The sequence below is a fragment of the Amblyomma americanum genome, chromosome 9 (assembly GCF_052857255.1).
Source record: "Amblyomma americanum isolate KBUSLIRL-KWMA chromosome 9, ASM5285725v1, whole genome shotgun sequence".
Classification (NCBI taxonomy): Eukaryota; Metazoa; Arthropoda; class Arachnida; order Ixodida; family Ixodidae; genus Amblyomma; species Amblyomma americanum.
Window position 1 is genome coordinate 88,192,613 of NC_135505.1, and position 21,933 is coordinate 88,214,545.

The following is a 21,933-nucleotide window of genomic DNA, read 5'->3' on the forward strand; positions in this document are numbered from 1 at the left end:
GATGGCGGGCTTCCCGCGTTGAGTCACTCGGGCCGCGCCGCCCAGCGGCGCTTCCTGTAACCTTCGCTATGTGACATAATCTGGCGTGACACAACTTGACATCCTTAGCAGAGATAGCCAGAAATGCTAGCGATAGGGTTGGGCTGCATAAAGAGCTGGGAACGGGTTGGAGCTACCTTCTTTTGATGTTTTGAAAGGCGTTGTAAACGCAGGAGGTGTGGCTATTACCAGCCGAACGGAAACTTGAAAACGTGTTTTGAAAACTTCTAAACATGGTCCGCTGGGTGTTTTTTAAATGCCACGGGCCTGTAGTTGTGCACTCAAAATCGCGGTGCCTTTTCTCTCCCACTGACGTGCGGACTTTCACTCATCGTTCGTGCTTCTAATGATGGCAAAGCATTTTAACAATGCCTAGCTATTTTTTAATAGGAACACACCGCGTATTACACACAAAATTGGGCAGAGTTTGTGGACATGCGAGGATGAATGCCACCAACTCTAAAACTCTGGATTTTGCTGAAATTTGTGTTGCTTATCGACCATGGTGGAAATAAAAATGTGAATGAACTTTCAAATGAGTAAGTGCAGAATCAAAATCGAGCAACACGAAAATCGTTTTCTTTATTTATGGCAAGCACACATCGTACAAAATAAAACACAGTTTGATACCACGACATCTGTAATGTATGCATTTGTTCATTAATGATCAAGACAAACTCTTGTGCTTTATGTCGGAGTACAGCAACATAGTATGGGCAAGTCAGTCTAACAATTGCCATTATACATGCTCCAACTATTCACATGCGGATCCTTGTATATATGTCTCATATGTACACATTTCACACATCTTGTAAGGCTTCTCAATATAGTAAATAGATACGCACCTTAGGCACTTCATAGAAATCACAATCATTTCAATAAAATATGCCACCAAAGTAGGCGCATATAGTGGAAAATGGTATCTGCATACATTCAGGTTTTATGACGATGTTCTATAGGTACTCAGGATCGCAGGGAATGCAGGTTCAGACTAGGTCATAATTAGGCATGTACTGGTGAAAAAAAAACGGAAGTTTTGCATATTTTCAGCGACAAAGAATACCTTCTCCGTTCCTTAAATAAAGCATTGCAAACAGGCCGTCGCCTACACTGGGGCTAGTTTTTTGCAGCCATCAGCTTGATCCAAAAATTCACAAAAATTCAGACAGCCTCCTTCAATGTGAGGTTATCGATCGGGAGAGAAGCTTAGAGTAACAATATTTGTTACAGTAATGAACCGAAATGTTCATATTAATTGCTCTTGATGTCACTTTTGTGCGCAATTATTTTTATTCTATGCATGCTAGTTTTCATTCTTCGGAAGCAAGTAAAGAAAGTTAATTCTACTTTGCCCTTTTATGCGTCTAATCAGGGCTGTTTATAAAAAAAACGTTTTCTTAAAAAGTTAACTATATCTTATAAATGTTTGACTAGAGTTAAAAACACACACTGCAAAGTTCTTGGCTAATTTGTATTCTCAAGTTCATTAAGGCGATTACGCATTTTGAACTGACCGGTACGCTTTAATGCCCCTTAATGCAACTATAGACGCCTGACTGACCAAGGGCATACAAAACTGACTTAGGGTTCAGCACTTCAACAGTAATGCCGCTGCAGCAAACAGGACAAAACATTTATCCACCTTAAAGTGACAAGATTTATAAAGATAAAGGCCAGATAAAAAGTTCACAAAACTGGTGCATGCATCAATAAAAAAATACTTCTTTCACAAACCTTTCCCGCCCGATTCTTGCGTCTTTCACGGTTGTTCTTGAACGTACAAAAGCAATGAGCTAGGGCTCGTGTGTGCGGCTGCCAAAGCAAATGGCGCAAACCACCAAGATGAGAAATAATTTTCACAAATGTATTGGCAGATGTATTGACAGCTATTAAAATTGAGCATTTCGATAAGTTACGCCACTACGCTTATCACAAGTAGCGCGTGAGACAATACACTTGTCGGCTCGTCAGCACGAGGGTCCGGACCTCAGGGCACCGATGTTCTCATAGATGGGCTCGTCTGAAATCGCGGCAAGAGAGCAAAGGTGAGTATTCATTGTCGCTGAAAGCTTTCAAGCGTATCCAGAAAAAGTCATCAGCTCATAAAAACAGATGTCTAATATAATGTTTATTTTATCCGAACGCTGCTACTGATACAGGCAATACTTAAAGCGGCAAAATATTCTAAATATTTTTATTTGGTACGGATAAGCTGAGAAGTGAGTTAGCCACTATTGTTGCTCGGCACGACTAACGCCCACGCAACACCGGAGAAATGCTAGCCAGAATCCGTCTAGGAGAATACATATACAAATACAAATTGTGGTAAATACAAACCTAATTTATCCATTAGGTGATTTTTTATTCTAATAGCAAGCAATGGAGAGTGCACGCCATTAAAAAGCTACAAACAGCTCAGAGCTTACACAGGAACTCTTCATATATAGGCCAATTGTAAAACGAGCTTTTCAGATGGGACCGTCCCTGAAATAAATTGTAAATAATGTCCCATATTCACTTTTTTCTAAACGTAACACTGCTTTCCCAGAACTTCGTTTCACGTCTATATTAAGTTTTTCGTTTCATCTTGTTCTGATTTCAAAGAAGACATCTTAACCCCATGCTATTATATTTCCTGCTGCTACTTTCTTTAAATAAGTACTGAAGACCCGCTTGTGGACTTCTCATCTGCTTCGAGGACGTGACTGTTGTATCACTCGCAAGAATGAACGCATTTTTTTGCAGTTTTTAGGTAGTATTTGTAGGCAAGAAGTTATATATTCAGATCGATCATTAGATCTATTGCGCATTCCAAGTCTTCAGTGAACTTCGTTTTAGACGGTGTACGTTTCGCGCCTAGTAGCACTGAAGACAGCACTTATGAAATTTGGTGCGGTGTTCCTTTTTGATAATAGGTTGTTGAACCTTAAATGAACAGCAAGTTCATCACAAAAGTTGTTTTCATGAAATATTGTCAAATACAGCCGAACACATGACATGAGCGCGAAGGCATCTGGCATGGACTTCACCAATGGTACGCAAGACAATACACATTAAGGCCCAAGCCTACGCGGCGTCCAAGTGGGATAAAATGGATAACAATATACCGTATATGTTTCTGTGAATTATCAGTTAATACATTTTTAATTTAGTTAATACATGTTAAGCAGTCTAAAACTTGCTTACATTTTCCTGTAGTGTATTAATTGAAATCTGCATGAAATAAATTTTAAATGATAATTTAATAAAGCAGGATTACTCAAAGGAGACGATAAAATATGCGCTGGTGGAAAAGCACACAGAATTTAGGATACGATGCAATCCCGCTTTACCATATTTTTCCCACATGCTTGTGACACCTGCCTGATGCTTTGTTAGAACAGTTCTCTGCTTAATAAAAAAAAACACTACTAAAGCAAACAAAGGCCGAAATGGCATCCTGCAGCTACACGGGCGTTTCGAATGCCTTTCAGACGAATATCAATCGACTCGACTGCCAAACCTGCGCTGCTACGCGACGTTTTTGAACGGCATTCGGTTCACATGACAACGAGTCGACGGAGCTCCGCGGAGACATTCGAGATTTTGGAATGCCTTTGAGACGAAAGCGCGACTACTCTCTACCGCAGCGTCTTCGCGCCATAGGTGGCAGCATAAGTTTTGAAGAGCAAATACGTTCGTTACACGATGAAATTCTAAATACTATTTATATACGCTACACGGATCTTTTCCAGAAGTTTTCTTAGGAAGCAAATATTTACCGCATACTCTGGAACCAATCGTAGGAAAGAAAGGCAGCCATTTTGGCCCGGTGCCAGTTTTTTTCACTTTGTGCTGTTGCTTTTGCTGCGTTTTGTGTTTTTATTTTGTTTGCGTGTGCGTCTTTGCGTCTGTGTGTACATTTTAAGTGAGCTTTTTTTATTCAGTGAAGTTTATTGCACTTTTTCATTTTTTGGGACACACGCAGGAGATAGAGCCCAATGTAGCCAACAGACCGCACACGAAAAATGGAAGGGCTATGGGCTTGGGCCTCTGTTAGAACAGATGCGTTTAGTAATGAATAAATAGTAAAATTTATTAGAAATGATATATAACTTTTAAAAGCAGCAATTTTATAGCGGACTAACTATACAAATTAATTGTTGCTGCTATATTTGTTTAAAACAAAACTTGATGGCAGCAGCGCCCCTGTAGCTTGGCGGCAGAATACTGAAGCTTTCGAATGCTTTTGGAATAGTCGTGTAGCACCGTGCGGGTCAGTCCAGTCCGAATGCCTTTCGAAGTTTCGAATGCCGTTCGACTCGAATGTCATTTCAACGTACCCGTGTAGCACAGGTATAAGCTGCACTGAAAAAGTTTCGACCAGCATATGCGGCAACACGACTTCTGAAAACAAATGATGTATGGATAACTAAAGTACCACATTTATTATCTCTTAACATCGGCAACACCACTTTTGTCTTGGAAATTATAAAACACGCAATAAAATTCTCATTGTTTCTTTTTCAAGTGAGCATACCGTGTATTTTTTTCCCAGTCATCTCGTCGATGACAGCAGCAACGCAGTGGTAGAGGTAAGTGTATTGCTTCTGAAAACAGAAATATTTGAATGAGAAACATAACATCTCATTTCCGTAAAACAGCAGGACATATCGACAGATGTCACCAAGAGTGAACTAGCAAAAACCTCTTAAAAGCTACTTCCAAATGAGATTCAAACGGACTGAGCGATGAACGTGTAAACGAAAAACATCGTCATATTCAAGGCACAGCTGTAAACTGGCCTCATCATCTAAGTAGAAAAGTGGCAGAGAAGCCACATCGTTATGTCACATTGATCAAATCGTGTCATGCGTTCAGGAAGCTATTTCCCGCACGTTACTTTGTTAGGCTAGGTTTCACGGGCAGATCCCTTCGGTATCGAAGTCCAGCTGTGAACTTCTTTTCTTTAAAAAAGGGGCAGACTGAACTCACGTGCGTAATGACAGCACAATGGTCACAAACTGGTCCCGAATAATAGCGATATATTGTTCACTCAAGACAAAAGAACACCATGTAGTCAGAAGAATGCCGTATTGTAAAGCTGAGGAATGCACTACTAAGCAAACCTACGCTTAAAGAGATGACATTCCTTGATCGTACCCAATTGTGGCCATTGAGAATTTCGATTAAATGCTTTTAATTGTCGCTTACAACTACTGTATGCATGTGCGCAGTCGACAAAGTACAGACGTAGAATAATAATAATAATTGGTTTTTGGGGAAAGGAAATGGCGCAGTATCTGTCTCATATATCGTTGGACACCTGAACCGCGCCGTAAGGGAAGGGATAAAGGAGGGAGTGAAAGAAGAAAGGAAGAAGAGGTGCCGTAGTGGAGGGCTCCGGAATAATTTCGACCACCTGGGGATCTTTAACGTGCACTGACATCGCACAGCACACGGGCGCCTTAGCGTTTTTCCTCCATAAAAACGCAGCCGCTGCGGTCGGGTTCGAACCCGGGAACTCCGGATCAGTAGTCGAGCGCCCTAACCACTGAGCCACCGCGGCGGGTACAGACGTAGAGGCCAGCCGTTTTTCACCGTTCTCCTTGCGTGAGATCTTCAAGTTTCTTTTTTTGTTGTTGTTTTTCTACGACACCACCATCATCATCATCATCATCATCATCATCAGCCTTACTACACCCACTGCAGGGCAAAGGCCTCTCCCATGTCTCTCCAATTAACCCTATCCTTTGCCAGCTGCATCCACCCTTTGCCTGCAAACTTCTTAATCTCATCCGCCCATCTAACCTTCTGCCGCCCCCTGCTACGCTTACTTTCTCTTGGAACCCACTCCGTTACCCTTAAAGACCAGCGGTTATCTTGCCTTCGGATCACATGCCCTGCCCAAGCCCATTTCTTTCTCTTGATTTCGACTAGGATGTCATTAACCCGTGTTTGTTCCCTCACCCACTCTGCCCGCTTCCGATCTCTTAACGTTACACCTATCATTTTTCTTTCCATGGCTCGCTGCGTTGTCCTTAACTTAAGCTGAACTCTTTTCGTTAGCCTCCACGTTTCTGCCCCGTAGGTGAGTACCGGTAAGATTATGCTGTTGTACACTTTCCTCTTGAGGGAAATTGGTAAACTGCCACTCCTGATCTGCGAGAATTTGCCATATGCGCTCCACCCCATTCTTATCCTTCTAGTTATCTCCCTCTCATGATCCGGATCAGCTGTCACTACCTGCCCTAAGTAGACGTATTCCGGCACAATTTCTAGGCTCTCGCTGCCAATTGTGAACTGTTGTTCTCTTGCTAGACTGTTGAACATTACCTTGGTTTTCTGCATGTTAATTTTTAGACCCATCGATCTGCTCTGCCTGTCTAACTCGTTGATCATGATTTGCAGTTCACCTCCTGAGTGACTCAGCAAGGCAATGTCATCAGCAAATCTCAGATTATTTAGGTATTCTCCATTTATTCTTATTCCCAACTGTTTCCAATTCAGGCCTCGAAATACCTCTTGCAAACATGCGGTGAACAGCATTTGCGATATCGTGTCTCCTTGCCTGACGCCCTTCCTTATTGGAATTTTATTGCTGACTTTATGGAGGACTATAGTAGCTGTGCAGTTGCTATATATATCTTCCAGTATTTTGACATAAGGCTCTTCTACCCCCTGATTACGCAATGCCTGTATGACTGCTGAGGTTTCCACTGAGTCGAATGCTTTCTCGTAATCAATGAAAGCTATATATAGAGGTTGGTTATATTCTGCGCATTTCTCTATCACCTGATTGATAGTGTGAATATGATCCATTGTGGAATATCCTTTACGAAAGCCTGCCTGATCATTTGGTTGATTAAAGTCTAACGTTGCCCTGACTCTATTAGCGATTACCTTAGTAAATACTTTGTAGGCAACGGATAGTAAGCTGATCGGCCTGTAATTTTTCAAGTCCTTGGCGTCTCCCTTCTTATGAATTAAGATAATGTTTGCATTCTTCCAAGCTTCTGGTACAGTCGAGGTCATAAGGCATTGCGTATACAGGGTGGCTAATTTTTCTAGCACGATGTCCCCTCCACCCTTCAACAGATCTGCTGTTACCTGATCCTCCCCAGCTGCTTTTCCCCTTTTCATTGCTTCTAAGGCTTTCTTTACTTCATCTTTCGTTACTGGCGGGATGACGCATTGCTGTGCACTGCTGTCTTTCTCATTGGCGCTCTGATTACATTGGCTACTGTACAGCTCTGTGTAGAACTCTTCGGCTACGTTAACTATCTTATCCATATTGCTAATGACATTGCCCTGCTTGTCTCTTAATGCATACATCTGGTTTTTACCTATGCCTAGTTTCCTCTTCACTGTTTTTAGGCTACCTCCGTTCTTTATAGCATGCTCGATTCTCTCCATATTAAACTTCCTTATGTCGGCTACCTTGCGCTTATTTATTAACTTTGATAGCTCCGTTAGTTCTATTCTATCGGTAGTGTTAGATGCCTTCATGTTTTGGCGCTTCTTAATCAGATCTTTCGTCACCTGAGATAGCTTCCCGGTATCTTTTCGAACTGTCCTACCGCCTACTTCTACTGCGCACTCCGTAATTATTGATGTCAGGTTATCGTGCATTGAATGAACATCAAGATCATCTTCCTCAGTTAAAGCCGAGTATCTGTTTTGCCGCGCTATCCTAAACTCCTGTGCTTTCCCTCTTACGGCTAACTCGTTAATGGTCTTCTTCTTCGCTAGCTTCTTCCGTTCCCTCTTCAAGTCTAAGCTAATTCTAGACCTTACCATTCTATGGTCGCTGCAACGCACCCTTCCGAGGACGGCCACATCCTGAATGATGCCAGGTTTAGCGCATAGTATGAAGTCGATTTCATTTTTAATCTCACCATTGGGACTCTTCCAGGTCCACTTCCTGTTTTCTCGTTTGCGGAAGAAGGTATTCATGATCCGTAAATTATTTCTATCCGCGAATTCGACTAATAACTCTCCCCTGCTATTTCTAGAGCCTATTCCATAGTCACCTACCGCGTGGTCGTCAGCCTGCTTCTTGCCCACCTTCGCATTGAAGTCGCCCATCAGTACAGTGTACTGCGATTTTACTCTATTCATTGCTGATTCTACGTACTCATAGAAGCTTTCAACGGTCTGGTCATCATGGCTGGATGTGGGTGCGTAGGCCTGCAGCACTTTCAGCTTGTACCTCCTATTCAGCCTAATTACTATTGCTGCTACCCTCTCGTTAATACTGTAGAACTCCTCTACGTTGCCAGCTATATCCTTATTAATGAGGAAACCCACACCAAGTTCTCGTCTATCTTTTAACCCGCGATAGCACAGTATGTGTCCGTCCTTTAGCACTGCATACGCCTCACCTGTCCTCCTAACTTCGCTAAGCCCTATCACATCCCATTTAATTCCCGATAGTTCCTCGAACTGCACTGCTAGGCTAGCCTCACTAGCTAAAGTTCTAGTGTTAAACGTTGCCAGGTTCAGATTCCAATGGCGGCCTGTCCGGAGCCAGAGATTCTTAGCACCCTCCGCTGCGTCACAGGTCTGACCGCCGCCGTGGTCAGTTGCTCTGCAGCCGCTGGGGACTGAGGGCCGAGGGTTAATTGGTTTGATCATAGAAGGTCTACGACACCAATATCAACATAATATTAGTCTGTTAAAAGTGAGAAAGCGTGATTGTTATTCAATGCTGCGTTGACCAGCGTATTATTTTCTGCAATTTTTATGCTATATGAGCCCGCCAATGTTATTTTATTTATTAAGCTCATAATCTGGTATTGTAGGACACATAACCTTTATAATTTAACTCTGTTATGAATAGCAAGCAATTCGTGCATAATGTGGCAGAACATAGCTAGCTGCTAGGTTGAATTTTGTTCAACAACAGTTCCTGGATTCCAGTAAGTGTTCTCCAGTTATGGAATTCAACATCTAGGGCAACTGGTGACCAAAGGCTGGAGCTTGGTTTCATAATAACGGCTTACCTCTGAAACCTAGTTCTATGGTAGGCAAGACCCACAATAAAAAGGTCAATTCTACTGGGGACTAGCAGTGGCCCTTATACTGTAATAAAATTCTTTCAATATAAGCAAATTACGTGCGCAATAAAATGGCCGCTACACACTGCGCACGCCTGTTTTCTTTTAGGTTATTTTGCTTCTGCAGAACTTTAATTTTTTTCGAACTTTTTTTTGGAGCCAGTGTAAGCGTAATGGAATCTAAGGTTGAACGAGTCCTCCTCTTCCCAGGTAGTAGTGTCATGTCGAAAAGAAAAGGAATGCCGACCAACCGCTTATGGTGAAATGTTAGAAGTTGCGGCTTCCCCACGGAATCTTTGTTCACGGAACAAGCTACTGTGCGGGAACAGAAAACGTGTACTATTTTAAAAACCTTTGGCAGGAGTTTCTTTTGAAATGAACAAGGCTTCCATGTGAAAGCCGAAATGTCGAACACTTTAACATCAAGCTTCTCGACATATGTAAGCGCAGCGTACAAATATTGGCATTGACATGAAGCTAAAGAGCAGAAGTTACCTGAAGGGCGTTGAATGGTTGTTAGAAATCCGGAGAATAAACTTCTTCACAACTAACTTCAAAAGCTCCTTCTTTTCATCTTCTTTTCACTACGCATCTCCAATAAACATTTTTTACTTATTGGAGATGCTTATTGGATTATTGGATCCCTCCAGCGGATTTTCGCACATTTCTCAACACAAAACATACTGGCAGGCTAATTAATATTTCATGTTATCCACTCCCGAACTCCAATAGACCACCCGTTTTATACTCTATAAGTGGCATGCAGTGGCCGAAGTGATTCCTTTCATTCCTTCGGCTCGAATAAAATAAGCTGTAAATATTAACTTTTTTATTAGTGGCGCTAAAGAAGTTTTAAAAAAACTAAGGAGCGGTGGTGCTCGGAAGGCGCCGCCTCTAGTCTCTCCAGATAAACAACATGCGGCGCACACCGACTATTCATGATTATTCCAGAGGCTCTGTCGGAAAATGTGATACAGGCATGGTGCACCACCTGAAACACAAGTCAGCCACTGACCTCGTTCTGGACCATGCAGCGCCTGCATTCGCGCAGGTCCAGGATCAGGTGAAATATGTCGATGTCGTCCTCGATCTCGAGTTTCTGCAAGCACATATCCAGGGCAATAAATGTGCCCGTCCTTCCCACTCCGGCGCTGTAAAATGAGGGAGAGACAGTTTAGAACAGTAGTGTTAGTATTATTTTGAGGGAGCGTTGTCTCCTGGAATGGATGCAAGATTTGATGGCACGAAGTTTACACTTACGGAAACAGCGATGGTTTTTTTTTCGCCTTTGCCCGAAACTGTTTGTTCATTCTCAGACCACATCTCAATATCAAGCTTTGCCGGACTGCTCGGCGCCCAAGGGTTGCCAGAATACGATGCCGACATTAAAATTCCCCAGCGGTGGCAGCCCGCGCGTTATTTTCGTGTAGATTATCAATATATGACTATATTTTTTGCACAAATAATGCCAAAAAAGAGGCGGGACCATGAATTCTCTCTTCTGTCTTGTAGACAAATTAACCTCCTTACATATAAAAGGATGAAGAAGTTGACTAGGAAGGGTGGTCAGTGCAAAACATACATGAAACAGCATGTAATTCGCTAGTGACATTTGCTTTGCACACGATGTACGAACGAATACTATTTGTTTATGTGTAACGAGGAAGCACGCAATGCTTGAGTGCTTTGTTTCAGGTGATGAAGTGTTGTCTGTCTCATTGACACGTAAAAGTACAACCAAACATCTGACGTGGAGGAACACAATTTCCAATTTGCTGCACTTCGAAAGAGCGAATTATATATATATCCCACCGGCGGCATGGTTGTTTTTTCTGTTGCTTTATAAGTATTTTTCTTTAAACCAATTGATTGGCACTACAAATTTAAAAAAATAGAAAGATTCTTCTGTGCACCTTGGTTTCGGTGACTGTTGGCTTCCTTCATATGTTTGTCAAACGAGCCCCTCATTTCATATGCCTTGTCTGCTATATATATATATATATATATATATATATATATATATATATATATATATATATATATATATATATATATATATATATATATGTTATTTCATGTTATTTCATGTTATTTCACGTGTTTCATGCTCATGCTATCTCCTTAAGTGTACCTTTGTGGCCTTTCATTACTACAGTTGTTCCTGTTTCATGTTTTTATCTTGGTAGTAATGTTGATGAGCCCTGTGTTGAGGTGTATCTTTTGTATACCACTTTAGAAGGCTGCTTACTCTGTAACCCCCCTTAAACAATGCCCCCATGGGGCCTGTAAGGTATTTTAAATATATATATATATATATATATATATATATATATATATATATATATATATAGAGAGAGAGAGAGAGAGAGAGAGAGATTTATTTTGAGTCGGCGTTTCGGACAAAGCCTGTCCTTTCTCAACACTGAAGTAACAGCGATCTTCTTCCTCATCTTAAGGAGTTGGCATTGGCACACATGTACGACACATGAACAAAACAACAAGCAAATGGATGCTGGAAAGAAGATGGCAGAAAAGACAAAATACTAGAAAAGAAAGAAAGGGGGAAAACAGGGAAAAAGAAAAACGCCCTGTCCCCCGCCGCCCAAGGAGGAGCCGCGGGGAGCCGGCCCGGGGAAAAAAAAAATAAAAACAAGGAGCGGGTGGGGATAGTAGCCACTCGTCAAGGCGGCAACAGAGCGGGGGGCGAGTAAGTTGCACAGGAACAGACGGTTGCGGAATCGTCCAAAAAATAAAAATTAGACATGCGTGCTTTAGCGTGCCCCGGCATTAAAGAGTAAAGAAATAAACAGAATAAAATGCAGAAAGGGCAGGAGACTTCCGTCACCTGGAACCTCTTCGGCACCCAGAGTCAAGGCCGAATCAGCGGGGTGCTTTGCTTGACTAGGCACACGTGCACTGCGCATGAAAACACAGACACACACAAAAGAAAAAGAAAAAAGGCCGCAAAACATCCGAGTTTTTCTGTTTTTTTCCCCGGGCCGGCTCCCCGCGGCTCCTCCGTGGGCAGCGGGGGGAGAGCTCGTTTTTCATTTTCCCTCTTTTTTTTCTCTTTCTTTCTTTTCTAGTACATTTTCTTTTGTGCCCATCTTCTTTCCAGCTTACGTTTGCTTGTTGTTTTGTTCATGTGTCGTACATGTGTGCCAATGCCAACTCCTTAAGAAGAGGAGGAAGAGCACACTTCAGTCTTGAGAAAGGACAGGCGCTGTCCGAAACGTCGGCTCAAAATAAATCTATGGCTAAATGGAGCTTTTCTCAACTTTGAATTTTACCTCTGCCAACCAAATACATTTATCGTTCTATATATATATATATATATATATATATATATTGTTACAAGTGGACGAAACATGAACGAAGAAGTGGCGGTGCGCTGAACGACGACGACGGTGACAGTTGGTAGCTGGGCGCTCGGTTCTGAGCTGAGTGCTGGCCATCTCAGAGCAGCCGCCAATATAGACTTGCCGCCGTAACATCCCCGTAACATCTTTTGGTGGAGGTGCTGGGTACGAGCCGACATGCCGACTACCCGACGAGACGACGGGCCGAACCGGCAAGATGACTACCGACCCGGCCCCTCCGTCTGCGCCTGCCACGCCAGCTGTCGTCGTAGCCCACCCTCGCGACCCGGGCACATTCTGCGGTACAGATGGCGTGGACGTCGAGGACTGGCTCTCGCTTTATGAGCGTGTTAGCCAGCACAACAGGTGGGACGCCACGCTGATGCTGGCCAATGTAATATTTTATCTCGCCGGCACCGCACGCGTCTGGTTCGAAACCCACGAAGAAGAGATTGCCACGTGGGATGCCTGCAAGCAAAAGCTCCGCGGCCTGTTTGGGAAACCAGTTGGCCGTCAGCTTGCTGCGAAAACAGAACTTGCAGCTCGCGCCCAAACGGCCACTGAATCATATATTACATACATTCAAGACGTCTTGGCACTGTGCCGAAAGGTCGATCCCAACATGACCGAAGACGATAAGGTAGGCCACATTCTTAAAGGCATTGCCGACGATGCCTTCCACCTTCTTCTATGCCGGGACTGCTCTACGGTTGACTCCGTTCTGCAGGTGTGTCGACGCTTCGAGCAGGCTAAGCACCGGCGCATTGCACACCGCTTCGACCGCCTGCCTAACACAGCTGCCAGTTCCACGTGCGAAGATCTGCCGACACTAAGGCAGCCTTCCAACCCCGACAACGTGACTCGCATCGTGCGCCGTGAACTGGAGGCGCTGGCTCCTGTTACGCCCAACGCGCCCTTGTCGGACGACAACACCCTGGCCACAATATCCCTTATTCAAGCTGTCGTCCGCCAGGAGGTCGCCAACTTGGGCATGCCCTCCAGCCATCGTCCCGTCGAACCTCGGAGTGCGAGCCCCATCTCTCCCGTGGTCGCTACTGCTACGGCCCGCAACACCTTCGTCCCAAGTTACACAAGGTATCGCAATCCGGATGAGTGGCGTACCCCGGACGACCGGCCGATCTGCTTTACGTGCTCGCGCGTAGGCCACATATCCCGCCACTGCCGCAGCCGTTGGTCCGCACCTCCCCGACCTTTGCCCTACGTCGACCGCCGTTATGACTATGGACCCCGTCGCTTCACGCCTCGGAATGACCCACCCAGCGCCGAGTCCACAACGCCTCCTCGTAGAACCAGCCGCTCTCCCTCCCCGACAGCCCACCGTTCCCGCTCATCTCTTCCGCACCGCAGTTACTCACCGTCCTCTGCAGGCCGCTTCGCGGGAAACTAGCCAGTGCAGCTCCCGGAGGTGATGCTGCATTGGTGCCCCGACCTGAAAATCCTCTACTGACCCAGCCTTCGCCCTGTAATCTGCTCGACGTTTTTGTGGACGGTGTTCCTGTTTCTGCCCTCATTGACAATGGTGCCCAAGTTACTTGGGCCCTTCCCGGAGTCCTCCACGGGGAACAAGTGGATTGCCGTCGCCACCGATTATGCCACGCGGTACGTGATCACTCGCGCCATTCCAACCAGCTGCGCCACTGACGTCGCTGACTTCCTTCTGCACGACGTCATATTACACCATGGCGCTCCCCGTCAACTCCTTACCGACCGTGGCCGCTGCTTCCTTTCCCGAGTTGTTGACGAAATCCTTCGTTCGTGCTCCGTTCGTCACAAGTTCACCACTGCTTATCATCCTCAGACGAACGGCCTTACGGAGCGTCTCAACCGCACGCTGACAGACATGCTCGCCATGTACGTATCCGACGACCACCGGGACTGGGACATAAGCTTGCCTTTTGTCACCTTCGCCTACAACTCTTCGCGCCATGATACCGCTGGTTACTCGCCCTTCTATCTTCTCTTTGGACGAGACCCCTTACTGCCCTTCGACACTCTGCTGCCCACAGCTGGCCCTGTCACTACATATGCGCGTGACGCTATCGCCCGAGCAGACGCCGCCCGCCAGGTTGCTCGACACAAGCTCTCCGCCTCCCAAGAGGCTCAAAAACACCGCTACGATGGCCTGCACCGTGATGTGCGATACCCTGCCGGATCTCTCGTCTTGCTGTGGCTCCCATCCCGTCGTGTGGGGTTATGTGAAAAACTTCTGCCGCGCTACACAGGTCCTTATCGTGTATTACGGGCAGTGACCGACGTAACGTATGAAATCACGCCGCTGCACCCAAAGTCGACGTCCGCTCCACTGAAGTCCGAAGTCGTTCATGTAGCTCGCCTCAAGCCCTATCACCCACCATCGACATCGCACGTCTAACACGCACCGGGACGTTGCCTTCAGCCGAGGGGGATAGTGTTACAAGTGGACGAATCATGAACGAAGAAGTGGCGGTGCGCTGAACGACGACGACGTTGACAGTTGGTAGCTGGGCGCTCGGTTCTGAGCTGAGTGCTGGCCATCTCAGAGCAGCCGCCAATATAGACTTACCGCCGTAACATCCCCGTAACAATATATATATATATATATATATATATATATATATATATATATATATATATATATATATATATATATATATATATATATATATATATATTCACTTCAAAATTCACATCCACGTGGCAGAACAAATGCTAATGAAAATAGATGGTGCAATATCTACGACTGGGGAATAAATACTTTGAGAATTGACGCAGGCTTAGGGGGGCGAAAGCAAAGGAAAAAATTTTCAGCGGGGTGATAAGGCCAAATAAACAATGTTGGAAAGCATTCACATCACCTTATTGCTCTATTGTGTAAGTAGATATTGTGCACTGGCTCTGGTCCTTCACTCCTGCTCATGTGTTACATTTAGAGCCCAACATTTCACCACTTGCAATGATTGCACAGCCGAGGAATAAATGTGAAGGAAAGGAGGACACGATAACATTTTGGTCTCCACTCATGCGACATAATTGAAGGTATGTTCCTTTTTGTGCAAGAGTCATAGAGACCTGTCTTTTGCCGTAGTCAGCTCATAAATACAAAGCCAAGTACCTGAGCCCAACCGACCATGAACTATGTTTCTGGTTGTGCCAGTTAAATAGAACCGATGCCCAATGATATCCGTCTGCTAACAAAGTAAGAGTCCTGCATTTCTTTTTTCGTGATGTGTACTGACCGTGGGATAGCCTTTCTTATCCGAGCCTGGGGTTACATACATAGTTGGTCCTGGTTAATATAACTTTACTCTGAATGTGATCGTGTTCAGTTTATCAGCAGGAATATACACTTCGGGATATTTTACAGCCGGCTTAATGACATCTGTGATGGTATACGACGAATAAAAAGCTATACAATCAGCATCCTAAACTAACATCACGGAGCGAATGGAGCCGTAGGAACCAATGGAAAAATGCAGCCTGAGATGCAGCGAGGCAAAACGCTCAGCAGCGATTTCATCAGCGAGAGGTGACGTACGTAAATGTGACACAACCATTTTTGTCAAATTCCCGCCTGAGGATATCGATCATCATTAGCAGAGAAAATGGGAGACAATGGAGGTCTTACTGACGTTCTTGTACAACCTTTTCTTCTTTCCATTTGAGTGCCTACCATAATTTCCTGCTCATCATTATTTCATTCAGTCTGGTGTCGTGATGCGGCTTCTTTGGTAACTTTCATTGGCTTTTCGATAACTTACCTTAGTTCCTGTTAGTGCTTGCTTTATTGTTCGTCTTCATCTGAGCACCGTTATTCACGGTGTCAGAGGGCCCTACAGCTAGTAATACACACATATATTACTGTGGCATTTCTGACTCCATCAGTAGTGTCCTGTAGACGGAAGCAAAATCCCGCTGTTATAAGGCCCAATCTATGTCAGTGACAAAGCCGCAAGAGCTTGTGGAAGAAACCCTGGCATGAACAAGATTAAATGATCAGCAGGGATTCAAACAGCGAGACATGTCGTGCATAGGTGTGACACAACCCTTGTTATCAAGTGTCACGTGAGAGAAAGAGAAAGAATGAAGTTCTTACTGGCGCTCATAGAGAACCGGCGTTTTTTGACCGGTTTATTGGCCGTCGTAGGTTATGAATATTTGCTGGCCAGAAGCTACAGTCGGTTGAATGTTCGCAAGAGCGGCCATAATAGAAGCTTCCAGTAATGTCGTGTATACGTTATTTATCTTCTTTTATATTTTTAATTCCCGGATTCCTCTTGTATTTCCACACGATGTTTCTTAGCTTTCCTGACTTTGACTTCTTATGGACACGCTTAGGTCATTTCCTTCGACAGAGCTTTTATTCCAGAGATAGACATCACCCAGCTGAACATCCTCGCCGTGTGTTCACACATAGGTCGCCGCTTTCGATTTCAAGTTTTATATTCAAATCTTTCAATCGTCTACAATTAGGAGAGACAGAAAAAATCCGGCAGACATGTCTGTTTCAGAAGAGCGAGCACCTTTATAACCTTGGAACTAAGCAGATAAGATAAGCGAAAAAATACGAACCAATCTTTCTGGGGCATTGCACCTAGCATCCGGAGTGACGGATTGATAAGTTCGCCGAGCGTCCAACAGGAAAACGATTGCCGAAATCCGTTTTGGAATAAAATGTTCCCGCTACTAACGCTCATAAAGATACATATTTGAAACTTCTACCTTATAAGCGATTGTTTGGACGGGCCACCACACATACAGTGTCGTCAAGACGGCATCCTTCAAATGCTGTGTGTAATTCAGACGTGTGAATTATATCCAATGAACGGCACTTCACGTGAGTTCAACTGAAGTTGTTGCAACCGAACAGCCGTTTAGACCTGAAAAAAAATTTCAACAAAAAGCACAAAGCTCAAATAAAGAATGTTTTCCAAAAATTCACCCTTAAGCTTGCGTAAAGGAGGCACTTTCCCCTTGTTCTGTGCTGAACGAACACTGCTTCATTAATATAATAGTGAATCCACTGATGTAAAACGTAACGTAGCTTGACAACATACTGTGGCAAAAGCCAGTTTTAAAATATGCTGCATTCAACAAAGTTAGAGTGATGGTAAAAGAGTTCATGTCAGATTTGCATCGTCAAATGTTCACAGCCTGAGCCCAAGAACAAATGTCATTGAAACAACAACTTCAGCTGAAAACGTTCTATGGATCGCGGTATCTTAAATGTGAACGCAAAAGGGAAAAGGGAACGCATACACGCATGACTGTACTTGAAATAAGCGCACTGGAACCGACGTATGATTTCCTTCATTCTAAAGGACAGATCGTCCCAATATGTCCTGCGACATGCTGGGCTGAAAAGCACAGCTCATTTTTCGTTCCACTAAAGAAACAGAAAAAAAGTTGAAGGAATGGACTATGTGTCGATATTCTAGCTGCTGCCTCGCACTGGGTGCAATGTTTTATCGAACAGACATCGGTCTCTCTATCGATACCCGTTTCGCCTCGGCACCGCAGGCGACTCGCTCACGATAGCGCTTAGAAATTCATGCTTGAAGGGTGTCGTGCCTGCATACGCCTTGCAGGATTTTGACAACATCCCACCCTCGTGCGTAGAACACACGGGCAAAAACGTTACGGCCTCCCACTCTAGATTGATCGGTGTTCTCAGTTAAATAATAAAAAAAGCCATATTGCATGGACAGATATGTTCCCACTGAGTGTTACATATGCACGCATGTTTTGAACAAAATGATAGTGCCACTCTCTTTGCGTCAATATTTAAATCGCGCTGCTTTGCACCGCGCTATTTTGCGTGCGCAAGAGTTTGCGGTCTCATCTGTTGACGCCCGGGCGAGGCGGACCCGCCGCGCCGCTGCTGTTTCTCGCTTTTCCACACACTTCCCGGCCACCACGTCACCGCTCGCGGCGTACACAGATATGATTAGAAAAGAGCATAAATCGATGCTGTTTGTGTACCATAACCGTATGCATGCTTACGTACGTAAACGCAGGCACATTCTCACTTTAGTTCAGCGTATTTTTACAGACTCGCGACGAAACGCCCACCGTAGTGGCGAAATCGGCTGGTCAGGACGGGAACTAGTACTGTCAACAAAACCGGCGCTCCTATTAAGCCTAGTAGCAGCAGAATAGTCACTCTAAATAAAAAATAAAGCAAATTTATACTTTTGTTTATAGATGAGGTGAGACGAAGCGATGTACCGGTGTCCGATTTATGGCCACTGAACGGGCTGAAAAATCCCGCAACGACGAATTCATTCCGAGGCGAGGGGTCCTGCGTCGAAGGGCGCCGCCATGTTTTTCGTGGCGGTGGTAGCGAACGCGAAAAATTTGTATCCAGCCCGATCGCCTTTGCCGCGCCGCTTTCCGCCTCGCTCGGCTTTAAAAGCGGCCGAATCCGCTTCGCTCGCCGGATTTTAGGACAAGTGTGAACGGGCCCTAAACGTTTCGACCGCTGTGCGGTCTTCTTCAGGACTGTCCCGAAGAAGACTCCACCGCGGTCGAAACGTTTGGGCGCGTTCCCACTTGTCCAAAAATTCGGCGAGCGAAGGGAATTCGCTCGCCGGGAAAACTAGGACCTGTTCACATCTGTTGACGCCTGGCCACAGCGGAACCGCCGCGCCGCTGCTGTTTCTCGATTTTCCACACGCTCCTCGGCTACCACGTCACCGCTCTCGGCGTACACAGATATCGTCAGAAAAGTGCATAAATAGATAATGTATGTGTACCATAACCGTATGCACGCTTACGTACGTAAACGCAGGCACATTCCGATATTTAGTTCAGCGTATGCAAACAGGCTCGCAACGAAACGCCCAGCTTAGTGGCGCAATCTGCTTCTCAGGACGGGACCTAGTACTGTCAACAAAACCGGCGGTCCTCTTGAGCCTAGTAGCAGCAGAATCGTCACTCTAAATAAAAAATAAAGCAAATTAGTCAGTTAGACGCTTACTAATACGTGAGGTGAGACGAAGCGATGGACCGGTGACTCATTTTGGCCAGTGAACGCGCTGGAAAAGGCCGCAACAACGACGAATTCATTCCGAGGCGAGAGGTCGTGCGTCGAAGGGCACCGCCATGTTTGTCGCGGCGGCGAACGCGAAAAATAAGAGTCCAGCCCGATCGCCCTCGCCGTGCCGCTTTCCGCCTCGCTCGACGTCAAAAGCGGCCGAATCCGCTTCGCTCGCCGGATTTTTGGAGAAGTGTGAACGGGCCAATAAGTAAGAATCACTCATGTCACCACTTGCATTACCTCTAACACTAACACTATCAGTGCTAAGTGAAGGTGCCTTTGAATCTTCTATATATCTCGTGTCTTCTTGCTAACTCGCTAACTCTGCCTGAAAAGTTCTCAACCACAAACCTTCATCTATAAGCCCTCTCTTCCTTGACTGCGTTTACTTTTTTCTTCCATTTCGTTCTTGTGAGCGATAGTGCTGGGTGTCACAGATACTGCCAGACACCTGCTATTTCTCAGTTTCTAGCACAAGGCCATATTCGTTTGTACCTATTCCATTTTTTTGCCTTTTAAGCTTACACCCTCTAAAAAACCGCTGCAGCTTTGTTGTACAACTTCATGTTATAGCCTGGAATCTATAAGGGCGTTCTATGAGGCAGAAATGGGAAGGAATATATTCTCGAAGTAAACGCAATAAAGTGATCGTAAGAATCTGTCTCGTCCGGACGTCGATGTAACTCTTATGTCCCTAAATCCGTTTTCCAAGTGTTTACTCATGATCTAAATACCAAGGTCAACACTAGTGAGAAGAGGCAGATAAGAGTACGTTACATGCAAGCGGTTGACCTTCAGCCAGTTTTTACCTCGCTAATGACCGTAGACTAAAGCAGCAGGAACGATCGTTCTCCCAAGAGCGGCGCGAAGTTTGAACAGCGAAGAGAAAAGGCTGCGAAGACTTTTTTTTCCCTGTAAACGCCGACGTGCAGCGTTGGACTTGAACACTCAAGGAAGCGTGCAAGACTATTGCTCAATATCCTCCTGCTGTCATTATAGAAGAACGTAAAAATATTCTTTTTTAACGTTATGTAAAGCTCACAGCGTTTTGGCTATATTCTGGTGCTAGCCTCTGCTGTTTACAAAAAAAATTATTTCCAAGCAAAGAGTAGGTACATTTCTGCAGTATTAGACGTACATTACGACGCGATTCTTTCAAACTCATTAATTAGTCTGGCGTAACCCATATATCTTTTTCGCGCAGCGAAAGCAATATGAAGGTACCTACTAAATTTAAGAGAGTTGTATTCAAGAGATTCCCTTAGTGCAAACTGTGTTTGCATCGATGGAGTAGCTGTTCATTTAATCCGCTCGAAAGGGCAGGCAATTTTCAATTGCAGAGTGCAGAGAAATGCATGCAGCTTCTCTTGGTAACACCACAGCTGCATTCAGCTGAATGGGAATCAATAATCGCGGCATTGATTGCTCACGCAATTGGTTTTTTATTGTGAAATATTTCAAGAACGAAGTAGAGTAGAGCTGCTCTTTAGACTGTTAATTTCTATTTAGCAAAATGTCCGCCTTAAAAATAATAACATTGCGCGTACAGAGTGATTAGCATTTAGAGATCGTTTTTCACTCTGTACCAATAAAACTACACTGTGTGACTACTTTTTCCTAGGGTAAATATTTTCTTTGCGCCTTCGGTCAAGCCCGAAATTTCGACGACGATTGCCTTATCAGACAACGGCTGGTCGACGCCACTATGGGCAGACTCACCTGCAGTGCACAAGTATGGGCGGCTGTGTTCCTCCCCGGCGCCCGAACATGCCCTGGCAGCTGCGGACGAACTGGATGAGCGTGGCGGGCTCCTCTGGCACGCCGTGGTCTTTCCAGGCAGTGAAGAAGATGTGCCGCACGCTTCGCCACTTGCTCGAGTCGTCAGACTGCGCCCAGGAAGAAATCGAAAAAGCATGTTTAGAGTGAAGCATATATTTCTGATGTAGTCATGAAGGTTGTGTGCAAGGCTATGCCAAAGCTATGTAATACGCACAGAGAAAAGTCATTGTTGGTTGTCTTTCATTTCTTTTACGTCACTTTCGTGAATCTGGACACGCTTTACGAAATGGCGCGTCATACAGCCTTGCAGCCTCGAAGAGTGAGCTCGCCAAGGCACCCCAGAAAACAGGGCAGCTTTCTTCTAAAAGGAACATTCGCATTTTCACACCCGTGTGCTGTGCGATGTCAGTGCACGTTAAAGATCCCCAGGCGGTCGAAATTATTCCTGAGCCCTCCACAACGGCACCTCTTTCTGCCTTTCTTCTTTCACTCCCTCCTTTACTCCTTCCCTTACGGCGCGGTTCAGGTGTCCAACGATATACGAGACAGATACTGCGGCAATTCCTTTTCCCAAAAACCAATTAAAAAAATTCACACCCAAATTAGTAATATTCGTACCTCGCGCTGTGGTAACTTCTCATTAGCTTCTGGCGTGAAATCAGTGCTCACATCTTTCACGGAG

At 44.9% G+C, this 21,933-nt stretch overlaps 1 protein-coding gene across 1 annotated transcript in view; it reads right to left on the minus strand.

The window, feature by feature from the left end:
• Nucleotides 1-590: 590 nt before the first annotated feature.
• LOC144105685 (receptor-type tyrosine-protein phosphatase H-like) overlaps nucleotides 591-21,933 on the minus strand; it is a 145,440-nt gene continuing 124,097 nt past the window's right edge. The window contains exons 26-29 of the mRNA XM_077638791.1: nucleotides 21,192-21,358; nucleotides 10,093-10,228; nucleotides 4,559-4,628; nucleotides 591-2,059 (exon numbers count right to left, since the gene is read on the minus strand). Of these exons, the coding sequence (XP_077494917.1) occupies nucleotides 2,007-2,059; nucleotides 4,559-4,628; nucleotides 10,093-10,228; nucleotides 21,192-21,358 (426 nt within the window). The 3' untranslated portion in view covers nucleotides 591-2,006. The remainder of the gene's footprint in view (nucleotides 2,060-4,558; nucleotides 4,629-10,092; nucleotides 10,229-21,191; nucleotides 21,359-21,933) is intronic.